A 23,233-nucleotide genomic window follows, 5' to 3' on the forward strand; every position below is an offset into this window, starting at 1 on the left:
TTATAGACTGTGAGCCCATTTTGGGAAAGGATTCTCTCTATTTGTTGCTGAATTGTACTTCCCAAGCACTTAATACAGTGCTCTGTACACAGTAAGTGCTCAATAGATATGATTGAATGAATGAATGACTCCCAATTAGGGACTCTCAAAAAGGGAGGTTTCAAAGGATTCAGGCCAGGAAGTCCAAAGCCTATTGAAATACTAGAAAAGGACAGAGAAAGTGTCCCCTATTATAATAATAATAATGATAGCATTTAATTTTTATTTTTTTTAATGACATTTGTTAAGCACTTACTATGTGCAAAGCACTGTTCTAAGTGCTGGGGAGGTTACAAGGTGATCAGGTTGTCCCAAGTGGGGCTCAGAGTCTTAATTCCCATTTTGCAGATGAGGTAACTGAGGCACAGAGAAGTTAAGTGACTTGCCCAAAGTCACGCAGCTGACAATTGACGGAGGCACTCTGAGCCACGAAACACACTGAGCCACGCTGCTTCTCCCTGCTTCCCCTAGTCTGACAAGAACCCCAACAAGGGACAGGCCTTTTGGTCCAGAATACCTGTGTCGCTGAGTACTGAGGAGCACTTTGTGTGCCTCAGATGTCATGGTTAAAGACTCCCTAGAACGAGACTTCAGCCTGATACGAGCAACACTGGGAAGTTGTGGACACTGTTTGCTGTCTGCCCCATGGGGATACGCAGCTTGTCCACTGACATGCACTGTTCAATGTGCATTGAGTATTTAAGTGCAAAAACGGCTGAAATAACTGTGATTTGGAAAAACAAGGTGGAAGAAGATGGGAATAGTAGGTATCGTAAAATGTGTATGAACTGGATGTGAATTGGTAAGAGCAGGATGGTGAACCAGAAACCCTGCAATCACTGTACTTCATTGAACTGCAGTAGTCATTTTTTTTTTCTTCTGCCTTCTACTGCCTTCTGGAATTTCATCTGGTGTGACAGAGACATATGCTATTTCACTTGTTTTGTGAGCCATCTCTCCTTCCCGGCAATACATTTTACCATGGAGACAAGTGTTAATGCTTTTTTCTTCCCTGTAAGCCATATTATCCCAACTACCAATTCAGCACTTTTGTGCGTACACAACCACACAGCTATTGACTGGCATACTCTACTTTTTAGCATTTACTTTTTCACATATCTGTCTTTTAATTATGTATTCCTGCCTCACATTTTATTTTGCCTGTTGCCCCCATTAGATTTGTAAACTCCTTGAAGGCCAGGATAGGGTCTTCTAGTACATATGAAGCTAAATGAATTTACCGATACATCATAATGGTAATAAGAGCTGTGGTATTTGTTAAACACTTACTGTGTACTAAGCACTGGGAGGAGTTAAAACAATCAGACACAATCCTTGCCCCACACAGGTTTCACGGTGTATAGGTGAAGGGAAGCAGATGTTGAGTCCTCGTTACAGAAGAGAAAACTGAGGCACAGAGATGTTGTGACTTGCCTGAGTTCTCAAAGCAGACATCTGGAGCCAGGATATTATTAATACATATCAATCCTATTTAAATGGAACAAAAAAAGCCTTTTCTAGCCTGAATAGAATGATTATAATAATAATAATAACACTATAGTATTTGTGAAACACTTTCTATGTGCCAAGCATTGTTCTCAGGGCTGGGTAGATACAAGGTATTCAGGTTGTTCCATTTGGGACTCACAGTTTTAATCCACATTATAGAGAGTAGGGAAAAGTATAATAAAATGAGCAGACACCATTCCTGGACACAAGGAAATTCTAAACTAGCAGGGGAGATGGACACTAATAATAATAATGATAATAGTAACAATAATTATGGTGCTTTTTTAGTGCTTAATATTTGCCAGGCACTAAACTAAGTCCTGGGGAGGTTATAAGCAACTTGGGTTGGACATGGTTCCTGTCCCACATGGGGCTCACAGTCTCAGTCCCCGTTTTACAGATGAGGTAACTGAGGCACCGAGAAGTGAAGTGACTTGCCCAAGGTCACACAGCAGACAGGTCTCAGAGCTGGGATTAGAACCCGTGACCTTCTGACTCTCATGCCTGTGCTCTTTCCACCACACCACGCTGCTTCTGTGCTCTTCCAGTGAGACGGCTGTTCTTGCATTTCCTACTTCTTTCTCCGGGATGAACAACTTCCGAGCCGAAGTGGATCCTTCCAAATTTCAACTTAATAATAGGAGAAATCCATCTACTGACTCTGGGCTGCTCTTCGCCTGCTCTGATGTGTGAGCAGGGAAGGAGCCAGATATGAACCATCAATCATTCAACCAATCATATTTATTAAGTGCTTACTGTGTGCAGACTACTGTACCAAGTGCTTGGGAGATGGTGTAGCAGATAGAGCATGGGCATGGAAATCAGAAGGTCATGGGTTCCAATCCTGACTCCACTTGTCTGCTGCGTGACCTTTCGCAAGTCATTTAACTTTGCTGTGCCTCAGTTACCTCATCTGTAAAATGGGGATTGAGATTGCGAGTCCCACGTGGGACAGGGACTGTGCTTGCAGACACCCAGCACTTAGAACAGTGCCTGGTACATAGTAAGCACTTAACAAATACCATAGTTATAATTCTTACTGCAATATAACAGTTGGTAGACCCTTTCCCTGCATACGACGAGCTTACAGTCCAGAGAGAAAAATCTGTGTGCCATTGACCCTCTGCCACAGATATCAAGCCTTCCAAGACCTAGCCTTCCAGATGACCAGACACGTAGAAGCAAGTGTCTTTCACTTTCCCAAGTGGGTCGATTATTATAAATCAAATAACAGCCAATGGAGCACCTGGCACTTCCTCAGGTGTTCAGCTCCCAGCTGTGTTTGGTCCCCACAAAGCAATATGTTTTGAAGCAGTAATGGTTTAATAATTATGAACATTTGAAACTACAATGGCTGCATAATGTGCTTACTTTGATTTAATACCACTGAAACAAATAGGAGTAGAGAATGATTATGTAAACTCACAAGTTCCTGCATATGGAAATAAAGAATCATTATTCTGGCATGGGTACTTGATTAGAAGCCCTTCAAAGTTGTTTGTGGGCAGAAATGAACCGAAGAGTGGGTCTGAACAGGGAATTGTATGTGTGGCCAGCAATTCCTGAGGCAAACGCCTTCCTTCGATCTCTGCAAAATGAAGGGTGGAGATAGTTATCCGGCCAAAGGTAGGAAAAATTAGGAATCGCTGTCCTCTGAACAAGGCTTGGAGGGGTCAATTTATTATGGAATGCTCATACTTGCTGGTAGTGTAAAAATCACTTGAAAGCAATACTTGTTCATCCTAGATGCACCCCAACAGCTTTTTTTTGAGGAGGAGGGGGGTGGTTTTTGTTAAGCTCTTATCTTGTGCCACGCACTGTACTAAGCACTGCAGTAGATACGAGATAATCAGGTTGGACGATGCCCCCCTTTTTTTAAGAAAAAAATGGTTTTTCCTATACACTTACTCTGTGCCAGGTACTGTACTAAGCACTGAGGTAGATACAATATAATCAGGTTTTACCATGTCCCTGTCTCACATAAGGGCTCACAGATGAGGTGTCAGAGGCACAGTGAAGTTCAGTGACTTGCCCAAGGAAACACAGCAGACAAGTGGCAGAGCTGGGATTAGAACCCAGGTCCTTCTGATTTCCAGGCCAATGCTCTTTGCACTAGACCACACTGCTGTCTACCTTCAGCTGTTATGCATTTTTTGTGATCATCCTAGGCCTGCACAAATGAGCAATCAGTTATATCTTCTGAGTCTACCCATTGTAAACATTTTTGTCTCTGCCCATAAGAGATTAGTACATTGCATTTTACTCAGTCAGTGCAGGTTTTAATAATACTACTACTACTACTTGTCTGAAAATTGTTGAACAATCTATGGCAGCAATAGTAGCAATAATAATAATAATTGTGGTATTTAAGAGGTCACTAAGGACTCTACTAAGCACCAAGGTGGGTGAAATATAATCAGATCCCACGTGGGGCTCACAGTCTAGGTAGGAGAAAGAACAGGAATTGAATCCCCATTTTTGAGATGAGGAAAATGAAGCCCAGAGAAGTGAGATGTATATACCTGTATACATATTACCTGTATATATGTATATATGTTTGTACATATTACTCTATTTATTTATTTTACCTGTACATATCTATTCTATTTATTTTATTTTGTTAGTATGTTTGGTTTTGTTCTCTGTCTCCCCCTTTTAGACTGTGAGCCCACTGTTGGGTAGGGACTGTCTCTATATGTTGCCAACTTGTACTTCCCAAGCACTTAGTACAGTGCTGTGCACACAGTAAGCGCTCAATAAATCTGATTGATTGATTGAGATGACTTGCCCATGTCACACAGCAAGTACATGACAGAGCCAATATTAAAACCCAATATTAAAAGTCAGGTGCCCCGACTCCTAAGCCCATGCTCTTCCCATTGGGCATGGTGCTTTCAGAGGTCGTGGGTTCCAATCCTGACTCAGCCGCTTGTCAGCTGTGAGACTTTGGGCAAGTCACTTAACTTCTCTGTGCCTCATTTCCCTCATCTGTAAAATGGGGATTAAAAGTGTGAGCCCCACTTGGGACAACCTGATAACCTTGTATCTACTCAGCGCTTAGAACAGTTCTTGGCACATAGTAAGCACTTAACAAATACCAACATTGTTATTATTCCTTGTCAGTCAGTCAATCATTAATTGAGTACTTATTGTGTACTGAGCACTGTAATAAGTGCTTAGAGAAGCTGCATGTCTTAGAGGAAGGAGCACGGGCCTGGGACTCTGAAGGACCTGGGTTCTAATCCCTGCTCCAACACCTGTCTGCTGTGTATGTAACCTTGGGCAAGTCACTTCACTTATCTGGGCCTCAGTTCCCTCACCTAACAGTGTGAGCCCGATGTGGGACAGGGACAGTTTCCAAACCGATTAACTTGTATCTATCCCAGTACTTAGAACAGTTCTTGGAATATAATAAGTGCTTAACAAGTACCATAATTATTATTATTATTATTATTATCATCATAACAATATATCGGATACATTCTGTCAAGCCAGAGGTCTAAGCCATAGCTGGCTCTTCGTTGGTAACTGGTCAGTCAGTCTGTCATGTTTATTGAGTGCGTACTATGTGCAGAGCACTGTACTAAGCACTTGGGAGAGTACAATATAGCAAAGAGACAGTTCTTTCAAATGGAACCTTAAGATAGGTGACTTTTCATTCTTCTAAAATCATGTTTTATTAATTATTTATATAATTTTATTCGTGGACATAATATTGCCCCAAACAATAATTATTCTATGAAAATGAGCTTCATTATTTATATATATATTTTTTTACTATTTCTTATTATTGATTACAAAAAGGATAGGAGGCGTCTTCGAGTCTCACAGAGTCAGTAATGGTACACCCACTCAGTGGTCAGAATCTTAGTTGGATAAGTAATGCAGAAGGTTGGAGGAAGGGAAGAAATTAGATTTGTGCTGTGTTTCTTTCCTGCATGGCTAATAGGGGCATTAGTGATTTGCAGCAGAGATTAAATTAGTTAATTCTACTTAAAGATCATCTCCTAATCCTGATGCAAATTGGACAATGAGAGTGGCAGCATTGTTGTCATACTCCAGTTTACAGTCCAGAGTTTGTTTCTCTCTGGGGCTTGAATAATATGTTTAACTCTGGACTAGTTGCCCCATAAAGATGTAAGTGATATTTCTTTCCCTGTCTTTTCTTTTTCTGTCCCGTCTCTGGGCAACAGCTACCTCCTGTGAAAGTCTTAATTTAAAGTAGTACATGAATGACACTATCTCTTTGTGAGTCATGCTTTGCCATTTATGAAAAGTTATAATAATGCTATGATATAAGCTTTCTCAGGACACCCAATCTTAACTTTATTTAGGCTTTTGAATATATATATTCACACAAGCATACATGCCCACATATATGCACGCACATATATCATACTATGTATAGTATTTATAGATTACTATATAATCAATAGTGTTTCTTGAACCAAATTCTAGGCAGAAGTAAGCACTTGAGTGACTAGTGTAGGTTTAATAGGCATGGCCCCTCTCAAGTTTGCAGTCTAGGTGGCAGGGTTGAGGGGAATAGAAAAAGTGAAAAAGGGGAGAGGGAGAGAAAGAGGAGAGGAGGGAGACAGAGAGAGAGACTGAGAATCATTTTTGCCATAATGTGTGTTTTCATTATGCATTAGAGATTGAACATGATCGCACAATTAGGTATGTTCTTCCAGCAACATGTCTGTCAGACACCTCGTGAATAGTTTAATGAGAGATTCCAGGAGTGTGAGTTTCTTCAGGAGCACAACTGCTTCATTCCAAGAGGACTGACTGTTTTTATGAACATAATAATACTGTTCCAAACAATGATTCTGCCATGAAAATAAGCTTTGGCCTCTATGGGCAGGTTCTCAAGGAAATGAGGGTAGTGTTACGGAAATGTCAGTGGACCTAATTAAAAACAAATATCTACTTTACCTCTCCTTTCCATTGCCAGTTTTCTTTTTATTTTTTTTCTGAAAATCTGTGTGTTATAGGGATTTCATAATTGTAAGCAGCTGTTTTTTTAAAAAAAATCCATCAGTGGTATTTATTGAGTTCTTACTGTATGTGAAGCACTGTGCTAAGCCCTTGAGAGAATACAATATGACACAGTTGCTAGCCATGTTCTCAGCCCACAATGAGCTTACGGTGTAGTGGGGAGACAGACATTAATCTAAAGAAATAATTCATAATTATGTACATAATTCTTGTGGGGCTGATGGCGGGGTGAATTCCAAATGTCTAAAGTTTGCAGATATATAAATGCAGAGTTACCCAATGAATACCACTGACTGATTACCTGAGGGAAATGGTTGTGAGCAGGCAACTTGTCTACCAACCCTGTTATACTGTACTGTCCCAAATCTTAGTACAGTGCTCTCTACATAGTAATTACTCAATAAATATGATTGATTGAGGAACTCTACTTTCCTTAACCTTGGATTCCAAACTGTAACACAGGTGAAACTCTAGATTTAGGACTGTAATAAGTATGTTAATGATGCCACAAAGGTATAGTTAATTTAATAAAGATGCATATAGGGGGAGACAAATCAAGGCAACACCGTTTATAACCTCACTATAAAAGAAAATAAAACTCCCTGTGCCAGGGCCATAATTCCTTTAAGCAGTTTCTATCTTCCGCTCACCTGGGACTCTTTTTGCAGCTGGTAGAGATCAAGATAATTACCCCTCCCTCATAAACTCTAGTGGGTGTAGCCTGCCTTTCCTCATAACTGGCAAGTTTAGCTGCAAGGGCAGCAGGCTGTCACAGAGGAAGGAGTATCTGAGCCCAGAAATATATTAACCAGTGGTAGTTATTGATGTCCTACAGTGTGCAGAAATGCTTGGTCGATTGACGAGAAGGTAAGGAATTTGTCCATGTCCTTGAAGGGCCAGCGATCTAGTGGTGGAGATAGACAGACTGCTGATTTCCAGGCAAGAAAAAGAACCAGGATGTCGTAGGTAGGAATTGTATTTTCCAGGTACTTTGTATAGTGCTCTGCACAAGGTAAGCGCTCACAAAATACGATTGAATGAATTACTTTAAGTAGTTCAAGACTGAAGGCCTGAATAGATGATTATACAATGGGGTATTCTTATCCATGTAAGGTCTGGGCATGAGTCTGAATGCATAAACAACATGTCAGTCTAGTTTTAAGGGAACAAAGTGCATGAGCAAATAAGGGAGAAAGTCAGACAGCAGTTCAGCTAGCTTTAGCTACAGTGAGTACATGTAAAAATTAATATTTTCTGGAGTTGATGAATGACCTAGGTATTGCGGTTACTACTACACCATTAAGAAGTAAAGCAGAATGAATTGTATTTATTAAGCACTGACTGTGTGCAAAACACTGTACTAATTACTTGGGAGAGTATATTATAACAGCATTGGTAGACACATTCCCTGCCCACAATGAGCTTACAGTCTAGATGGAGAGAAGGACATTCATATAAATAAATCACGGCTATTTACATATGTGCTGGGTGGGGGTGAGGGAGAGGTGGATAAAGGGAGAAAATCTAAAAGGGATACACATAAGGGAGTGGGAGAAGAGGAAAGGAGGGCATAGGGAAGGCCTCTTGGAGGAGATGTGCCTTCAATAAGGCTTTGAAGCAGGGGATAGTGATAGTCGGTTGAATATTCATTCATTCAATTGTACTTATTGAGCGCTTACTGTGTTCAGAGCACTGTAATAAGCGCTTGCACTGTACTGAACCACCCGTGGTTCCCAACATACCTATGCATCAAACAGAAACTCCTCAGTTTTAAAGCATTCAGTCACGTAGTACAAGTACTTGGATTAACATAGTATGTTCTTCTTTACCACAGTAACTTTCAGAAATTTTTCCCCTGTGCCCGGTTGCCAGACACAGATTCTTTTGCTCAGGTGCCCTGGATAATAATAATAATAATAATAATAATAATAATAATAATAATAATGGCATTTGTTAAGCACTTACTATGTGCAAAGCACTGTTCAGAGTGGTCCAGAGGCAGATCCGAGGGAGAGGCTGGTGGTGCTATGGATGACACCGAGGTACTATAAGTAGGCTGGCATTACAGGAGTGAAGTGTGTGGGCTGACTTGTAGTAGGAGAGTAACCGATTGAAGGAGGAGGTAAGGTGATTGAGTGCTTTAAAACTGATGAGTTTCTGTTTGATGCGTAGGTATGTAGGGAACCACTGGGGGTTCATGAAGGGTGGGGAAGCATGGACTGAAGCTTTTTTTCTTAGAAAAATGATCTGGGTAGCAGAGAAACATATGAACTAGAGTGGGGAGAGAAATGAGGCAGGGAGGTCAGCAAGAAGGATAGTATAAGTACTTGGATTAACATAATTACAATAATTGTGGTATTTGTTGAGTGCTTACTATGTGCAGGTCACTCACCTAAGCGCTGGGTTGGATACAAGCAAATTGAGTTGGACATAGTCCCTGTCCCACGCGAGGCTCACAGTCTCGAGCCACATTTTACAGATGAGGTAAATGAGGCACAGAGAAGTGAAGTGACTTACCCAAGGTCACACAGCAGGGAAGTGGCAGAGCCAAGATTAGAACCCATTCCATTCTTACTCTCAGGCCCGTGCCCTAACCGCTATGCCATGCTGTTTCACAATATGAGAGCAGTTTGCTGAGGATTTTAGCAGTGATGTGAAGGGTCAACTGACAAGATTTGGTGACAAGTTAATGTGGATTGAATGAGAGATGAGTTGAGGGTGATGCCAAGGTAATTGGCTAGTGATACAGGGAGGGTAGTGGTGCTATCTACAGTGACAGAAAAGTTAAAGGGAGAATAGGGTTTGGTTGGGAAGATAAGGAGCTCCATTTTGGACATGTTAAGTTTGGGGTGACAGCAGGGCATCCAAGTAGAGATATCTTGAAGGCAGGAGGAAATGCTAGGCTGCAGAGAGGGAAAGAGATGAGGGCTAGAGATGGAGATTTGGGAATCATCCGTATAGAGTTGGTACTTGAAGCCGTGGAAGTGAATAAGTTCTTCAAGGGAGTAGGTATAGATGGAGATCAGAAGGGGAACCAAAACTAAACCTTGAGGGACTCCTAAAGTTAGGGGGTGGGAGGCAGGGCAGAGGCCTACAAAAGAAACTGACACTAAGAGACAGAGAACAAGGAGAAGACAGTTCCCCCACAGGAGAGGTTTTTGTTTAATTTCTCCAGACATTTCTACGTCAGTTTTGAGGTAGAAATGTCGGCAGTACCCTTCTCAGCCAATTTGTCCTGGTTATCTGACTCATCTGATAACTCCACTTGCACAAATCTGAATAACACCATGGAAAGTTGTCCATCACCAATTTTTTTATGCCTCTTTGTCTTAGCTCAGATGTTCTTGGAGAATAGTGTGAGCAATTTTTTAAAATTGTTTTTGATTTTTTTTTGCTTTTTTAAAAAAAAATCATGGAATAATTCACAAACAGGATCGAGTTAATGAAGCTTTACTGCGAGTTTTTTTTCCATTTTCATGGTAATAGATTTGTATGAGGAAAGAAAAAAGAAAATACCTTAATTGAAATCACTAGGTACCCATCATGCCTTGAATTCTATTTTCATTTCTTTTTATACCTTTTTTTCCCTTGAGCAATTTAAGCACCCTCAATAGACCCACTTCAAAGCTACTGATTGTCATCACTCAAATTAATACAATTGTTGTGGAGTCTAATGGAAAATGTATTTAATTTCATGTAAGGGTGTTTTACATTTCAATTTTTGATAATACGGTTTTACTTGAAAATGTTTTCCCTTAATTTATATGCCACACCACTTGATTATCTTTTGCATTAGCAGTTTTCTGCAGATAATTTATATTGTATGTTTAATATTTCAATGGCTGCACTAGTGTTGAGAAAATTTCAGTAAGAGAAAGTCATATTTACTCTTGAAAATGGATTCCTTCCTGGAAATGGTTCCTACCGTCAGAGTACCCGATAGGGAAGCAGTATGCCTAGTGGAAAGAGCAGTGGGTCCTGGTGTCAGAAGGACCTGGGTTCGGATTCCAACTACCAGTCTAATTGTTATGCGGCCTTGGGCAAGGCACTTTACTTTTTTGTGCTGCAATTATCTGATCTGTAAAATGGGGATTAAGACTATGAGCCCCAGTGTTTAGTACAGTGCCTGGCACATAGTAAGAGCCTTACAAACACTATTATTAAGGAATGACCGTAGGAGCTTGCTTTGAAGCCACAGCAACTGTAGGCATTATCAGTCAATCAACCAATCCATAAATCAAATGCTTTGAGCACCTACTTGGTTCAGAACTCTGAACTGGTTGTTTGGGAGCATACGAAAGAAGACAGTATTGTCCACTCTGATAGATCTTTCAGTCTACAGGGAAAACAGACACCTAAGATAGATAAACACTTTTGTTCTTTGCTTTTCTCCTCTACTCTCACCATTGCTGCTGCTTTCCATTTTTGCATATATTGGTAGAGTATTTTAAGAAGGCATGAAGGAAATGCATGCAAGCCAGATGTTTCTCTCTTCCTAGACTATAAGTCCCTCTCAGGGTCGCACCTGGAGAGTTTCCAGAATTCAGTCCTTACTGTGTCAAGCACTGTTCCAAGTACTGGGGTAGATACAAGTTAATCAAGTTGGAAACAGAGTTCCTGTCACACACATGAGGCTCACTGTTTACGCAGACAGGAGAAGAGTTGAGAAAACAGAGGCACAGAAAAGTTAAGCGTCTTGCCCGAGGTCACACAGCAGCTGGCAAGCTGGGATTAGAACCCAGGTCCTCTGACTCACAGGCCCCTGCTCTTTAAAGGGGATATTATTGATGGAGGGTGCAGGCGCTTAAGGGAATTTCAATTTCTGTTTGATGCTGAGTGCCAGGGTAACCATTGGAGCTTCTTGAGACGTGGCAAGCTGTGGACTGAATGATTTTTTTAGAGAAATGATCCAGGCAGTAGACTGAAGCATTGACTGGAGTGGGGAGAGACTGTCAGCGAGGAGGTTGATGTAGTTAGTGTGAGAAGCAGTGGGGCACAGTGGAAAGAGCCCGGGTTTTGGAGTCAGAGGTCATGGGTTCAAATCCCAACTCTGCCAATTGTCAGCTGTGTGACTTTGGGCAAGGCACTTAACTTCTCTGTGCCTCAGTTACCTCATCTGTAAAATGAGGATTCAGACTGTGAGCCCCCGTGGGAAAACCTGATCACCTTGTAACCTTCCCAGCTCTTAGAACAGTGCTTTGCATATAGTAAATGCTTAATAACTATCATTATTATTATTAATAAAGGATATGGTAAGTGCTCAATCAGTACTCATCTGAGGGTCCTCCTTCCTCAATTTCCTTGCCCCTCTCCATGCTTCCCAATCCTTTCCTCTGTTAGGCTGGTTTCAAGTTAATTCCATGTAAGGAAGCAGTGATTGCTCACTTGAAGTACCCTCAGGGAAGAGCCTTTTAGGAGTCTATCTCCCCATTTCTTCTTCCCCACTCGTCAGTGTTGGGTCTAGTTAGAGTGACCGTCACAAAATATATGTCCATAAGTGCAGTGGTGATGATTGAGTTCTGAAGTGCTTAGGGGTGAGAGGAATCCCAACTGAAAGGGGAACAAGGACGGAAAATGAAAAATTAGTCAGGGAAGGCTTCTGGGTGGTGACGTGATTTTTAGGGGTGTTTGGTAGATGGCGACAATAGTGGCTTAACAGTCATGAAGAGGGAGAGAGCTCTATGCAGGATGGAGATAGTAAGAGAGCTCAATCTCTCTTTCATTAGTCTTTCCCCTCCCTCCCACAGTTTTAGTGGCCACTTTGGAGTGAGCAGTGAGAAATTTGGAAAATTCTCTCATTTCCCCTTTCTGGCTGACAGATCATCACTCTCTCTACCTTCAAAGCCTTATTAAAAGCACATCTCCTCCAAGAGGTTTTCCCCAACTAAGCCCTCATTTTGGGTACTCCGACTCCCTTCTTTGTCATCCTTACACTTGTATTTTTATCCTTCAATCATCCTTACCTTAAACCCCACAGCAGTAAGTATATATCTGTAACATATATTATTGTCTAACTCCCTCTCTAGACTCTTAGCTCATTTTTTTTCTTGTTGTTGTTGTTGTTCTTTTTAATGGCATTTGTTAAGTACTTACTATGTGCCAGGCAGTGAATAGTGAATCAAGCTCTGGGTTAGATACAAGCTAATAAGATTGAACATGATCTGTGTCCCAGATGGGGCCCACAGTCTTAATCTTCATTTTACAGATGAGGTAATTGAGGCATGGAGAAATTGTGACTTGCCCATTAATAATAACTAATGATAACTGTGGTATTTGCAAGCACATTCTATGTGCCATCATACTGTACTAAGTTCTGGGGTAGATGTAGGATAATCAGGTTGCGCAAAGTTCCTGTCTCACATAGCGCTAACAGTCTTAATCCCCATTTTACATATGTGGGACCTGAGGCCCAGAGAAGTGAAGTGATGTTTCCCAAGTCCACACAGCAGACAAGTGGTGGACCTGGAATAAGACCCAGGTCCTTCTGACTCCCAGACTCGCGGGCAGGGAATCTGCCTACCAGCTCTGTTATATCATACTCTGGGAAGAGGCACTGTGGCCTAGTGGAAGTCCTGGGACCCAGAAGGACCTGGGTTTGAATCCCAGCTCCACCACTTGTCAGCTGAGTGACCTTGGGCAAGTTACTTCACTTCTCTGGGCCTCAGTTAACTCATCTGTAAAATGGGGATTCAGAGTGTGAGCCTCATGTGGGACAGGGACTGTGTCCAACCCAATTACCTTGCATCTACCCCAGGGTTTAGTACAGTGCCTGAAACATAGTAAGCGCTTAACAAATACCACAACAATTACAATTATTGCTATTATTATTATTATACTCTCCCAAGTACTTAGTACAGTGCTTGCAAAATATGATTGAACATTGTAAAATGGGTAGGGCACAAATGAAGCAAGAAGAGCATCTGAGGGCAGTCTGAAGGCAAGTCATAGTGACACCAAGAGTTGCTAAGCAGGTCTAGGAACTTGACTGAAGGGGAAGGGGGACCAAATGTGGACATCTCATTCCTTTCTTTCTCTCTTTCTCTTCGTGTCCCCCTTCACCACAGTGTTCTTGGAAGCTCAATAGATGCCTCATCACTTCCCTTTTACTCCCTCTCCCCCCCCACCCCCCCACAGCTTTCTTTTCACTGCCTAGTCTCCCGGCAACTGTAAAGTGCCAGAGAAGGATAATGGTGAGGTTTGCATCTGTTTCCTCTTCCGTATAAATACTAAGCCATGCTATTATAAGGATCCATAGGGAAGGTGGCAATTCAGGATCAAAGATAAAACTAGGAGTCCCACTTCAGGAAGAAAGCAAATGGAGCCCCTTCTTCTGGAAAGGGGAATTTTGGCCAATGGGAGTTTCACTCTTTGTACCATGTGTGATCTGTCTCTTGCACTCATGAAAATAGGTGTGTGTGTGTGTGTGTGTGTGTATACGCGCATGCATATGTTTACTCATGTGTAGCGTTTGCCAACATAGAAAGAATGTCATGGTTTTGTGTACAGCTGGAAGATTATAGAATGTGATTGGAATCTCTGCAATGAAATTATTTCCCCAGCAGTCAACACTCATAACTTGAAAAGTAGTCATTGGGGGATTTTTTGACATTCTACCCTAAAGCATCGCCATGCCCACTTCATCTGCTTCAGCTTTGAGACTAACACTTTAAACCTTCTCTCCTAATGTATGTTTTGGCTCCAAAGTCGAATTGCCATATTCATTTCCTTTGAATAAAGTGAAGGCCTTAAATGAACTGATGAAATAATACTTCATTAGTTGGCCGGCAGTTATGTTTCTTTCTCTCTGTCGAGCTTTTAGGGGAAAGGAAGGAAAAAGTCTTAAAAAACAGGATCCCAGAAGACATATGTGCAGTTGATCTATGATCATCTCTATAAATAACATGACAGAGAGGCTTTTTTTTGGTATTTCAATAGCACACTGCTTTATTATCCAGCAGTTTTATGCAGCTATTACTGTCATGGGATGAAAAACACTGATTGATCCTGATACCTCCCCTTAACCTGAGTGGAACTGAGGAGGAAGTTATGGGGAGGCTTTTTTCTTTCTTGCCAAAGAAGAGGTGTAAGAAAGCATTTTCCTAATCACAGGACAGAATAGAGACAACTGAGACAGCGTGGTGAGAAGATGTGTCTGTATTTCTTCAAGTGATTAGACAGGGATATATTTAAATCAACTAAAATGTCCCTAATACTCTTCTGGATGGTATTTTCTTCCTCAGCTACATTCATATCATATTTTGTGAAACAATTTAACATGAAATGCAGTGGTGCTGATTTCCATGTGCTAATCGCACCCAAGGGTGTGAAGGTCTTAGAATAACACCACCCTCTGAACAGCAGTTATGATTTATTACTTTTATAATGCAGAATTATAAGAAAACTTTCTTTGCTGACAGAGTTGGTGAGCTCTCATCTACCAAGAGCAGTAATCAATCTCCTCCCTCCCTATCCCAAGAGGGTAGAGATCAGAAAACTAAACTGAGAATAGATGGACAAAGGAGACTCACATGACTCAGAAAAGAAATGTGTCACAGTTTATAGAAACAGACAAAGCACTTGGGATCTGACCATTCTCTCAGGGATGTGATTCACTTGATTTAGTCAGTAGGATCTGCTTTGGGTGGGCATGGTTGAGGAGGCTGAAGCATTTAGTTTAGTTCGATGCACCCAGTGGTCACTGAGTCAGTGATATTAGTAATACTTGGGAGAGAAGCATTTCTGCTGGCAGATGATACAAAATTAATGAACCACCGAAATCCATGTCGTGCTTCCTAAATAAGTCACAGCCGAAGAGCAGTGAGCCCTGCTGGATAGCGCATGGGCCTGGAAGACAGAATAGCCTGGGATCCAATCCCGGCTCCAGTACTTCTCTGCTGTGTGACTGTTGTGCAGCTCACTTACTTCTCTGTGCCTCAGTTCCCGTATCTATGAAATGGGAATTAATGTTGTGAGCCCCATGTGGACAATGGATTGTGTCCAACCTGAGAAGTTTGTATCTATCCCAGCTATTAGTACAGTGCCTGGCACATAATAATAACGATGGTATTTGTTAAGCGCTTGCTATGTGCCAAGCACTGTTCTGGTGAACACTTAACAAATACCATTAAAAAAAAAGTTCAAGAGGCAGGCAAGAGAAATGATAAGTCCAGGAAGCATTAAGACAAAAAAAAAAAAAGACATACTTTTTTTTTCAGTTTGATTAATGACATTTTGGGTCTCTTAAAGGGAAGTTATGCGATGTTCCCGGGGGAAGCGGCTGTTCATTCATTCATTTAATCGTATATATTGAGTGCTTACTGTGTGCAGAGTACAGTACTGTTTGGGAAGTACAAGTTGGCAACATATAGAGATGGTCCCTACCCAACAACGGGCTCACAGTCTAGAAGGGGGAGACAGATGACAAAACAAAACATGTGGACAGGTGTCAAGTCATCAAAATAAATAGAAGTAAAGCTAGATGCACATCGTTAACAAAATAGAATAGTAAAGATGTGCAAGTAAAATCAATAGAGTAGTAAATCTGTACAAACATATATACAGGTGCTGTGGGAAGGGGGAGGAGGTAGGGTGGTGGGGATGGAGAAGAGGAGAGGAAAAAAGGGGCTCAATCTGGGAAGGCCTCCTGGAAGAGGAGAGCTCTCAGTAGGGCTTTGAAGGGAGGAAGAGAGCTAGCTTGCCAGATGTGCGAAGGGAGGGCATTCCAGGCCTGGAGAAGGACGTGGGCTTGGGGTCGACGGCAGGACAGGCGAGAACGAGGTACAGTGAGGAGGTTAGTGTCAGAGAAGCGGAGGGTGCGGGCTGGGCTGTAGAAGAAGAGAAGGGAGGTGAGGTAGGAGCGGGCGAGGTGATGGAGGGCCTTGAAGCTGAGAGTGAGGAGTTTATGCTTGATGGTTGCCAGCCATTGTGTCTTACATGAGAAATGGTCAGTTTTTTATGTATTTTTTTTTCCTCTGCTGTGTTTACTGAGGTGCTGAATTATCTGCTCTCTTGGATCTCCAGTTGTGAGGGGGAATGTCTTCCCCTTTCCTTGGTACTCTGTTTGGAGGTCAGACTGGACCAGTCCCAAGGCTGAGTGTCCTTCTGTAAGCATGTCTTGGCTTCCAAGTCTGAGGATCTTCGTTCTAATTCTGACTGTGCTACCAGTCTGCCGTGTGATCTTGGGGCCGTCATTTAACTTCTCTGAGCTAAAATTTTCTTATCCGTAAAATGGGGATAAATGTCCTTTTTCCCTTCTAATTTAGACTCGTAGATACCTTGTTTCTAATCCAGTGCTTAATGCAGTGTTTGGCACATAGGAAATGCCTAAGAAATACCACTATTATCATTCTGTATGTCCAAACAAGACTTTCCCTTAAATTTTGATGTCATGAGTGTGCTAGTGGAGTCGAGAGTTGGCTTCTAGACCCAACCTGCCCCCCCGATCTGGAGCAAATCACCCAACATCTCTGTGCCCCAAGTTCCTAACTTTTAGAAGACGAATACTATTTTCTGCCTCTCCCTACTTCCCCAGCATGTAGTGAGAATAAAATTAAATAACAGATGTGTGAGTGTTTTGTAATACAATCTTGGTAGCAATATTATTTCTATTTTCTGTTGCCTTGGAATGAATTTTTGTGCAGTTGAAATAACTGAGGTCTCAAGAAAAAAAAGTATCATTCCTTTAAAAAAAATAATTTGATTGCCTTTAAAGTGGAAACAAAATGTAGATGTAAGCCCATTGTGGAAAGGGAATATGTCTGTTATCTTGTTATAGTGTACTCTCCCAAGTACTTAGTATAGTACTCTGCACACGATAAGTGCTCAATAAATACAATTGGCTGACTGATTGAACTGACTGTCACAATTCTAGTTTCTTTGAGACCAAATGGGTGATTTCATATTCCTATACTGTGATAGGCTCTTTGGGCAAGGTTTATTGTGAGGCATATCTCTCCTGGGCCCCAGCATTACCCCAGCATCATTTGCATGAACCCATTTTTGTGCATGGTGGTGGTAGTCACATTTAGATTTTAAGCTCCATTACGGTAGGGATCTTATGCTTGTACGTATACACATACTTACTGCATTAAACTATATTGTTGCAGTACTGTGATCTGCACAAAGGAAGAGCTCAAAAAATACTATTGATTGATCAAGTGACCGTTGTAAGGACTTGGACAAATAAAGAAGCAGTGTGGCCTAGTGGAAGAGCACAGGCTTGGGAGTCAGGAGAACTGGGTTATAATCCAAGCTCCTCCTCTTGCTTGCTGTGTGACCTTGGACAAGTTACTTAGCATCTCAGTGCCTCAGTTTCCTCATCTCTAAAATGGAGATAAATGCCTGTTCTCCCTCCTTCTTAGATCACAAGTCCCCTATGTCACAGGGACTGTGTCTCATCTGCTTACATTGAATTTACCACAGTGAATTGCATAACAAATATTATTATTGTTATATCATTGTTATATGACACAATTAATGCCCAATAGGAGCTTATACCTTAAAGGAGGAGGCAAATATGAAATATATGTAAGCTTCTTGTAGGCGGGGAGCATGTTTACCAAGTGTATTTGTACTCTCCCAAGGGCTCAGTACAGTGCTCTGCACACAGTAAGTGCTCAACTGATATTTCCAACTAGGTCAATCAAAATTATTGAATATACATTTGACTGAATATCCAATATACTGGATGAATTTAGACACTGAACTGCAAAACTTTGTTGCAGTCTTATTGGGTCAGTAAATCATGAACGTTCCCAACTATAATCCTTATTGTAATCCCTCTCACTTTCTCTAGAGCGCAATGTGAGCAAAAATGCCATATTCTCACCTGAAATCTTCAATAGATTTGGATGCATTGAGAGGCTGAGTTTTCCAGAACTGTTTCCAGGATAGAGCCTCAGTTGAACTAACTGACGTTGATCATTTTAACTTGTAGTGAGCCCACAAAGTATCCTCAGATGCTATCAGCTTCCAGTGTTTCTAGCCCAAATAAAATGGAAAACTTCAGACTATCTGCAGGCTGTAATGTCACTATTTGGGTCTGTTTGAAGTAAAACAGAATCATGGTCATTCTTGTGTTTATAAACAAATGCAGAGACCCATTGAGGCCTCAAAGCTTCGTGAAGGTGAAAGAACACACTTGGTTAAACTTTAGAGCTCTTTGATCGGGTCTGTCAGCCCAGTATTCAGGTCAGATTGGTAAAATTACCATGTTTAGTGATGTAATTGATTTTTTTTCTCTTTTTCCCTCCGTTAGGTAGAGAATGGTTAGCCGTGGTTCCACACTGTGAAGGCTTTGAATTGGGTACCTGTGGCTCGTCACTCCACACTCCTTCCGCTTTTCAGGATGTAAATGGGGTCTGGCCTTTCCCCGATAGGCTGTTAAGCCATGGACAAGCTAAAAACAACACACTGGACTGTTTTTCTAAACAAAGCCTCACTTTCCTTCTTGGGCTGCCATTAAGGGATTACAGCTGACGAGGAAGAGTCCGGCAGAACTTGGACTGGAAAGGTGTCTTACAATGAGAATTATGAGCTCATCTTGCCTCTGCCCAGTCCTGGTGTGTCTCTGTTTTGTACAGAGGTGCCATGGGACTGCTCACCACGGCTCCATCAAAGCGACGGGGAATCAAACCAAGCACGTAGAAGGCGAAACCGAAGTGCACCATCGTCCCAAACGAGGATGGGTCTGGAATCAGTTCTTTGTTTTAGAAGAACACATGGGACCAGATCCCCAGTATGTGGGAAAGGTAAGTTTGGAGTCCCCTTGGGCTTGCACCACCCCCTTCTGTGTTACCCCTCGTCCTTCCCTACTGTCTTCCCACATTTGTCTATTGACACAGAGCTCTCATTTGAGAAATAGGAACATTTCTCAGAAGTGTTGGTCGTTCTGATAAGTGGGTGGTCACCGTGGAGATTGCAAGCTCTAGCTAAGTCTACCCCGGAAATACTTTTGGAAAACTCAGCCTCTCCATGTGTCCAAATCTATTGAAGATTTCAGGCATTTATCGTGCTCATTTTGTGCATTTTGGGGTTTGTCCAAATAATTGCTATATTCTGTCCAGTTTAGGGGTAGAGGATGAGTTCTTAAAAACAACTTTTGCTTCCAGTGCTGAGTAAAGAGTGAGGGGAGAAGAGAATGACATCTGAAGAAAAAGCTGTTTACATTGAGCTTATATTTTTTTTTTTTACCCAAGTGTTTTGAAGGTCGATGATATCTGACAAAGAGTTTGTCCATAATACATCATTTCTCCTACTGTGTATACCATGCTGATGATCCAAAGAGATATAACTAAGCTATTTTTTTTTTTGCCAATTGCAAGAGGGGTTTCCATTGAAACCCACAATGAGTAGCACGATGAAATGCTAACTGAAATTCAGCCATGTGAAGCAGTTCAGTGAAAGGCAAAGTTGGCATCAAGGAATATCTTCATTAGGGATTCATTATTCCAATTGGCCTTAACTTCTTGGGAGCAATTTTTCCAAACCCTTAGTTAAAAAAGCCTCTACTAAATGACTACTTCTTAGTAGATTATTGGCAAGGGCCATCAGCTTTGTTTTTCTATTTAGACTACAGTCTCTCAAGTTTCCTTTGGTAATTTTCTTAGCCTTTTGCTTGAGCTGGGGGTCTGGGTTCATGATGGGAGAGTTTATTTTGTTGACACTGGTCAATATGTTTTCTTCTCTACAAAGATGTGTATATGGTCCCCCAAGTCCTGGAAGATGGATCTGTTTTATAAACTGAAAGATCAACAAAAGATGTGAAGCAAACGGTTATTTTTCAGACAAGGAAAAAAAAAAATCAGAGCTCAAACCCAGAATCTAGCTCACGGGGATTTTCCAGATTTGGTATTCTAGCTGCAGAACTCGGTGAATAAATGACAGATCAGGGGAAGGAAAATAACATTACATTTTGTGGAGAGAAGCCTCTGCCTTCCTATGGTGGCATTTTTCTAGAAAGAAATGTTTGTAAGAATCAGAAAACAGAATGCATCTTATACTGAATGGATTTCTGCTTTCTGATGAGAAGAGCATCATGGGACCACCAACACAACCGAATGCAGTTGTTTTATTTGAAAATAGGCTTCTCCCTGAAGTTCCAATTCCCAGAGGATTCGGGGTGATAGCCCAGAAATGAAAGAACAACTGAAAAGGGGCCTCTTTATTTTATCACTTTAGTTACTGTTACTGTTTCAATTTCCTTATAATAAAAAAGTGCTCTGCCATCAGTGAGAGTTTGTGATTCTAAAATTGAGAAAAATCTGCATATCCATTTTCTTACCCAAGTCACTTCCATGTCCTGATCTTCTCCCACACATTCACTCTTTCCCTTAACTCCCCCAGATCTCTCTGTTCCTTTCTGGTGATTCCCCTCTCTGCTTTTCCCTTTGTCTTCACCTTTTTTCACATTTTTTTACCAAAGTCCTATACTTATGTTCCGTGTCTGATATTCTGGGGAACACTTGCTTTTTACTTTTCTTCTATGCCTCTCCACAAACGACCTTTTGCTTTCACCATTACCAATGATATTTATGGCATTCCCACTGACTGTGAAGCACTTGGGAGATGACAACAGAAGCCAGACACAGGTTCCCTCTCTTCCAGGATCTTGGGAGGCAGTCAGGCAAAAATTGGAGGGAAAACAAAGATAGGATATAAAGTTACACTTCTACAACAAAATATACCTCCATTCCCATCTTCTCCTCTTGTTTCTCTCCAAGTCCCCTTCCAGTACTCTAGTCAGCATTAGCTGCTGCTCGTGACTTGCTGCAGCTAGAATGATCTGCGGATCTGGGAGCAGGAGAGAGACTCTGAACTGCAAATTCCTGGAGATAAAGTCATGGTCCTAAGAACACGAGTCAGTAGAGGAACTATGGACGAGGCCTGGTCTGCTGGCTCAGACACTGACCAGAACCCTGGCCGCTAGACTGTGAGCCTGTTGTTGGGTAGGGACCGTCTTTGTATGTTGCCAAATTATACTTCCCAAGCACTTGGTACAGTGCTCTCCACACAGTAAGCCCTCAATAAATACGATTGAATGAACCCATATTGGTCAGGAAGCTACCCAGGAAAGATGTGGGGGGGGGAAAGGAGGATAGTCATGGAGGTAACTTTCTGGCCTTGCCAGCAGTATTATTATTATTATTATCAATAATTCTTGTCAATAGTTCACACAGTGCATCTGGGGGGGGCCTTCCAGTTGTGCCAAGTTGTGGGGTGAAAAATATCCTTCAGAGAGAGGTGGGTAGGGAGGCTAAGGTTGGCTCTACCATAGACTCTATTTCTTTGTTATCATTATTATCATTACTATTATTATTACTATGGTATTCATTAAGCACATACTATGTGTCAGGCACTATTCTAAGCAGTGGGGTAGAAACTAGATAATTGGGTTGGACGCAGTCCCTGTCCTGCATTGGGCTCACAGTCTTAATCCCCACTTTACAGATGAGGGAATTTAGGCACAGAGAAGTGAAGTGACTTATTGAGGGTCACACAGCAGACAAGTAGTGGAGTCGGGATTAGAACCCATGACCTACTGACTCCCAGGCCTGTGCTCTATCCACTGAGGTATCTTGCTTCCCTTTTCTGCTCCCAATTCCTGCTTCAACGGGTCAATACCTGCTTAGCCTACCTCTTGGGCAGCATGTTGCATGATGATGGCAATTAGCTTGTGTAGCATTTTGATATGAACGTGACTGAGCCCCATCCCCCCAGCCTTAGCTCTTTCCCCTCCCCACAGCACCTGTATATATGTTTGTACAGATTTATTACTCTGTTACCTGTACATATTTACTATTCTATATATTTCATTTTGTTAATCTGTTTTGTTGTCTGTCTCCCCCTTCTAGACTGTAAGCCCGCTGTTGGATAGGGACCATCTCTATATGTTGCCAACTTGTACTTCCCAAGCGCTTAGTGCAGTGCTCTGCACACAGTAAGTGCCCAATAAATACAATTGAATGAGTGAATTAATGTAGCAAATAAGAACATAAACTTTTATTTGTATAAAGCACAAACAGGCATTTTAAATTTGTGTTTTTAGTACGTATGCTTGCCGTAGTTTAGATCATTGCTTGGATCATTTTTGATCTGTAGGACAGACTATGCGCTTAGATGTTTAGTTGTTCTCCCATATGTGGGGTGCTTGGAGCACTGGAGAGTTGGAGAGTGCTTGGAGAGTACAGTATAATGGAGTTGGTAGACACTTCCCTGACCACAGTGAGCTTGTGAGCCAGAGGGGAAGATTTAGTAGCGGCCTTTCCACCTGACCAACAGGAAGGTTTGTACCCACTCAAGGTGAGCATTAAATTCCACTAAAGGATTATTTCTTGACCACATTGACAGGCATCAAAATCTGGGGTTGTGGTAAGAACTGGTTTGCATCCCCATTCGTGCCATCCTCACCGATTCCATTTAATTCCCCTTCCTTCTCATATAGCCTAAACATCTTATAACCTTAGATCTTATAACCTAAACATCACAACTCTATTTGTTTTCAGTATGTCTCCTCAAAATGAGAATAGTGATATCTGTATATATGGTTGTACATGTTTATTACTCTATTTATTTATTTATTTATTTATTTTACTTGTACATTTCTATCCTATTTATTTTATTTTGTTGGTATATTTGGTTCTGTTCTCTGTCTCCCCCTTTTAGACTGTGAGCCCACTGTTGGGTAGGG

At 41.6% G+C, this 23,233-nt stretch overlaps 1 protein-coding gene across 3 annotated transcripts in view; it reads left to right on the forward strand.

Moving 5' to 3' along the window:
* The window catches only part of CDH18 (cadherin 18), a 452,445-nt gene that overhangs the window by 284,623 nt on the left and 144,589 nt on the right, over positions 1–23,233 (forward strand). For 2 of the 3 annotated variants that reach the window (XM_038770457.1, XM_038770455.1), the window contains one exon: positions 18,803–19,295. In XM_038770457.1, the coding sequence (XP_038626385.1) occupies positions 19,068–19,295 (228 nt within the window). In that variant the 5' untranslated portion in view covers positions 18,803–19,067. Of the gene's footprint in view, positions 1–7,332; positions 7,414–18,802; positions 19,296–23,233 lie in introns of those variants that run through there. The other variant, XM_038770458.1, reaches the window with a different exon arrangement.

This window comes from Tachyglossus aculeatus, chromosome X3 (genome assembly GCF_015852505.1).
Source record: "Tachyglossus aculeatus isolate mTacAcu1 chromosome X3, mTacAcu1.pri, whole genome shotgun sequence".
Classification (NCBI taxonomy): Eukaryota; Metazoa; Chordata; class Mammalia; order Monotremata; family Tachyglossidae; genus Tachyglossus; species Tachyglossus aculeatus.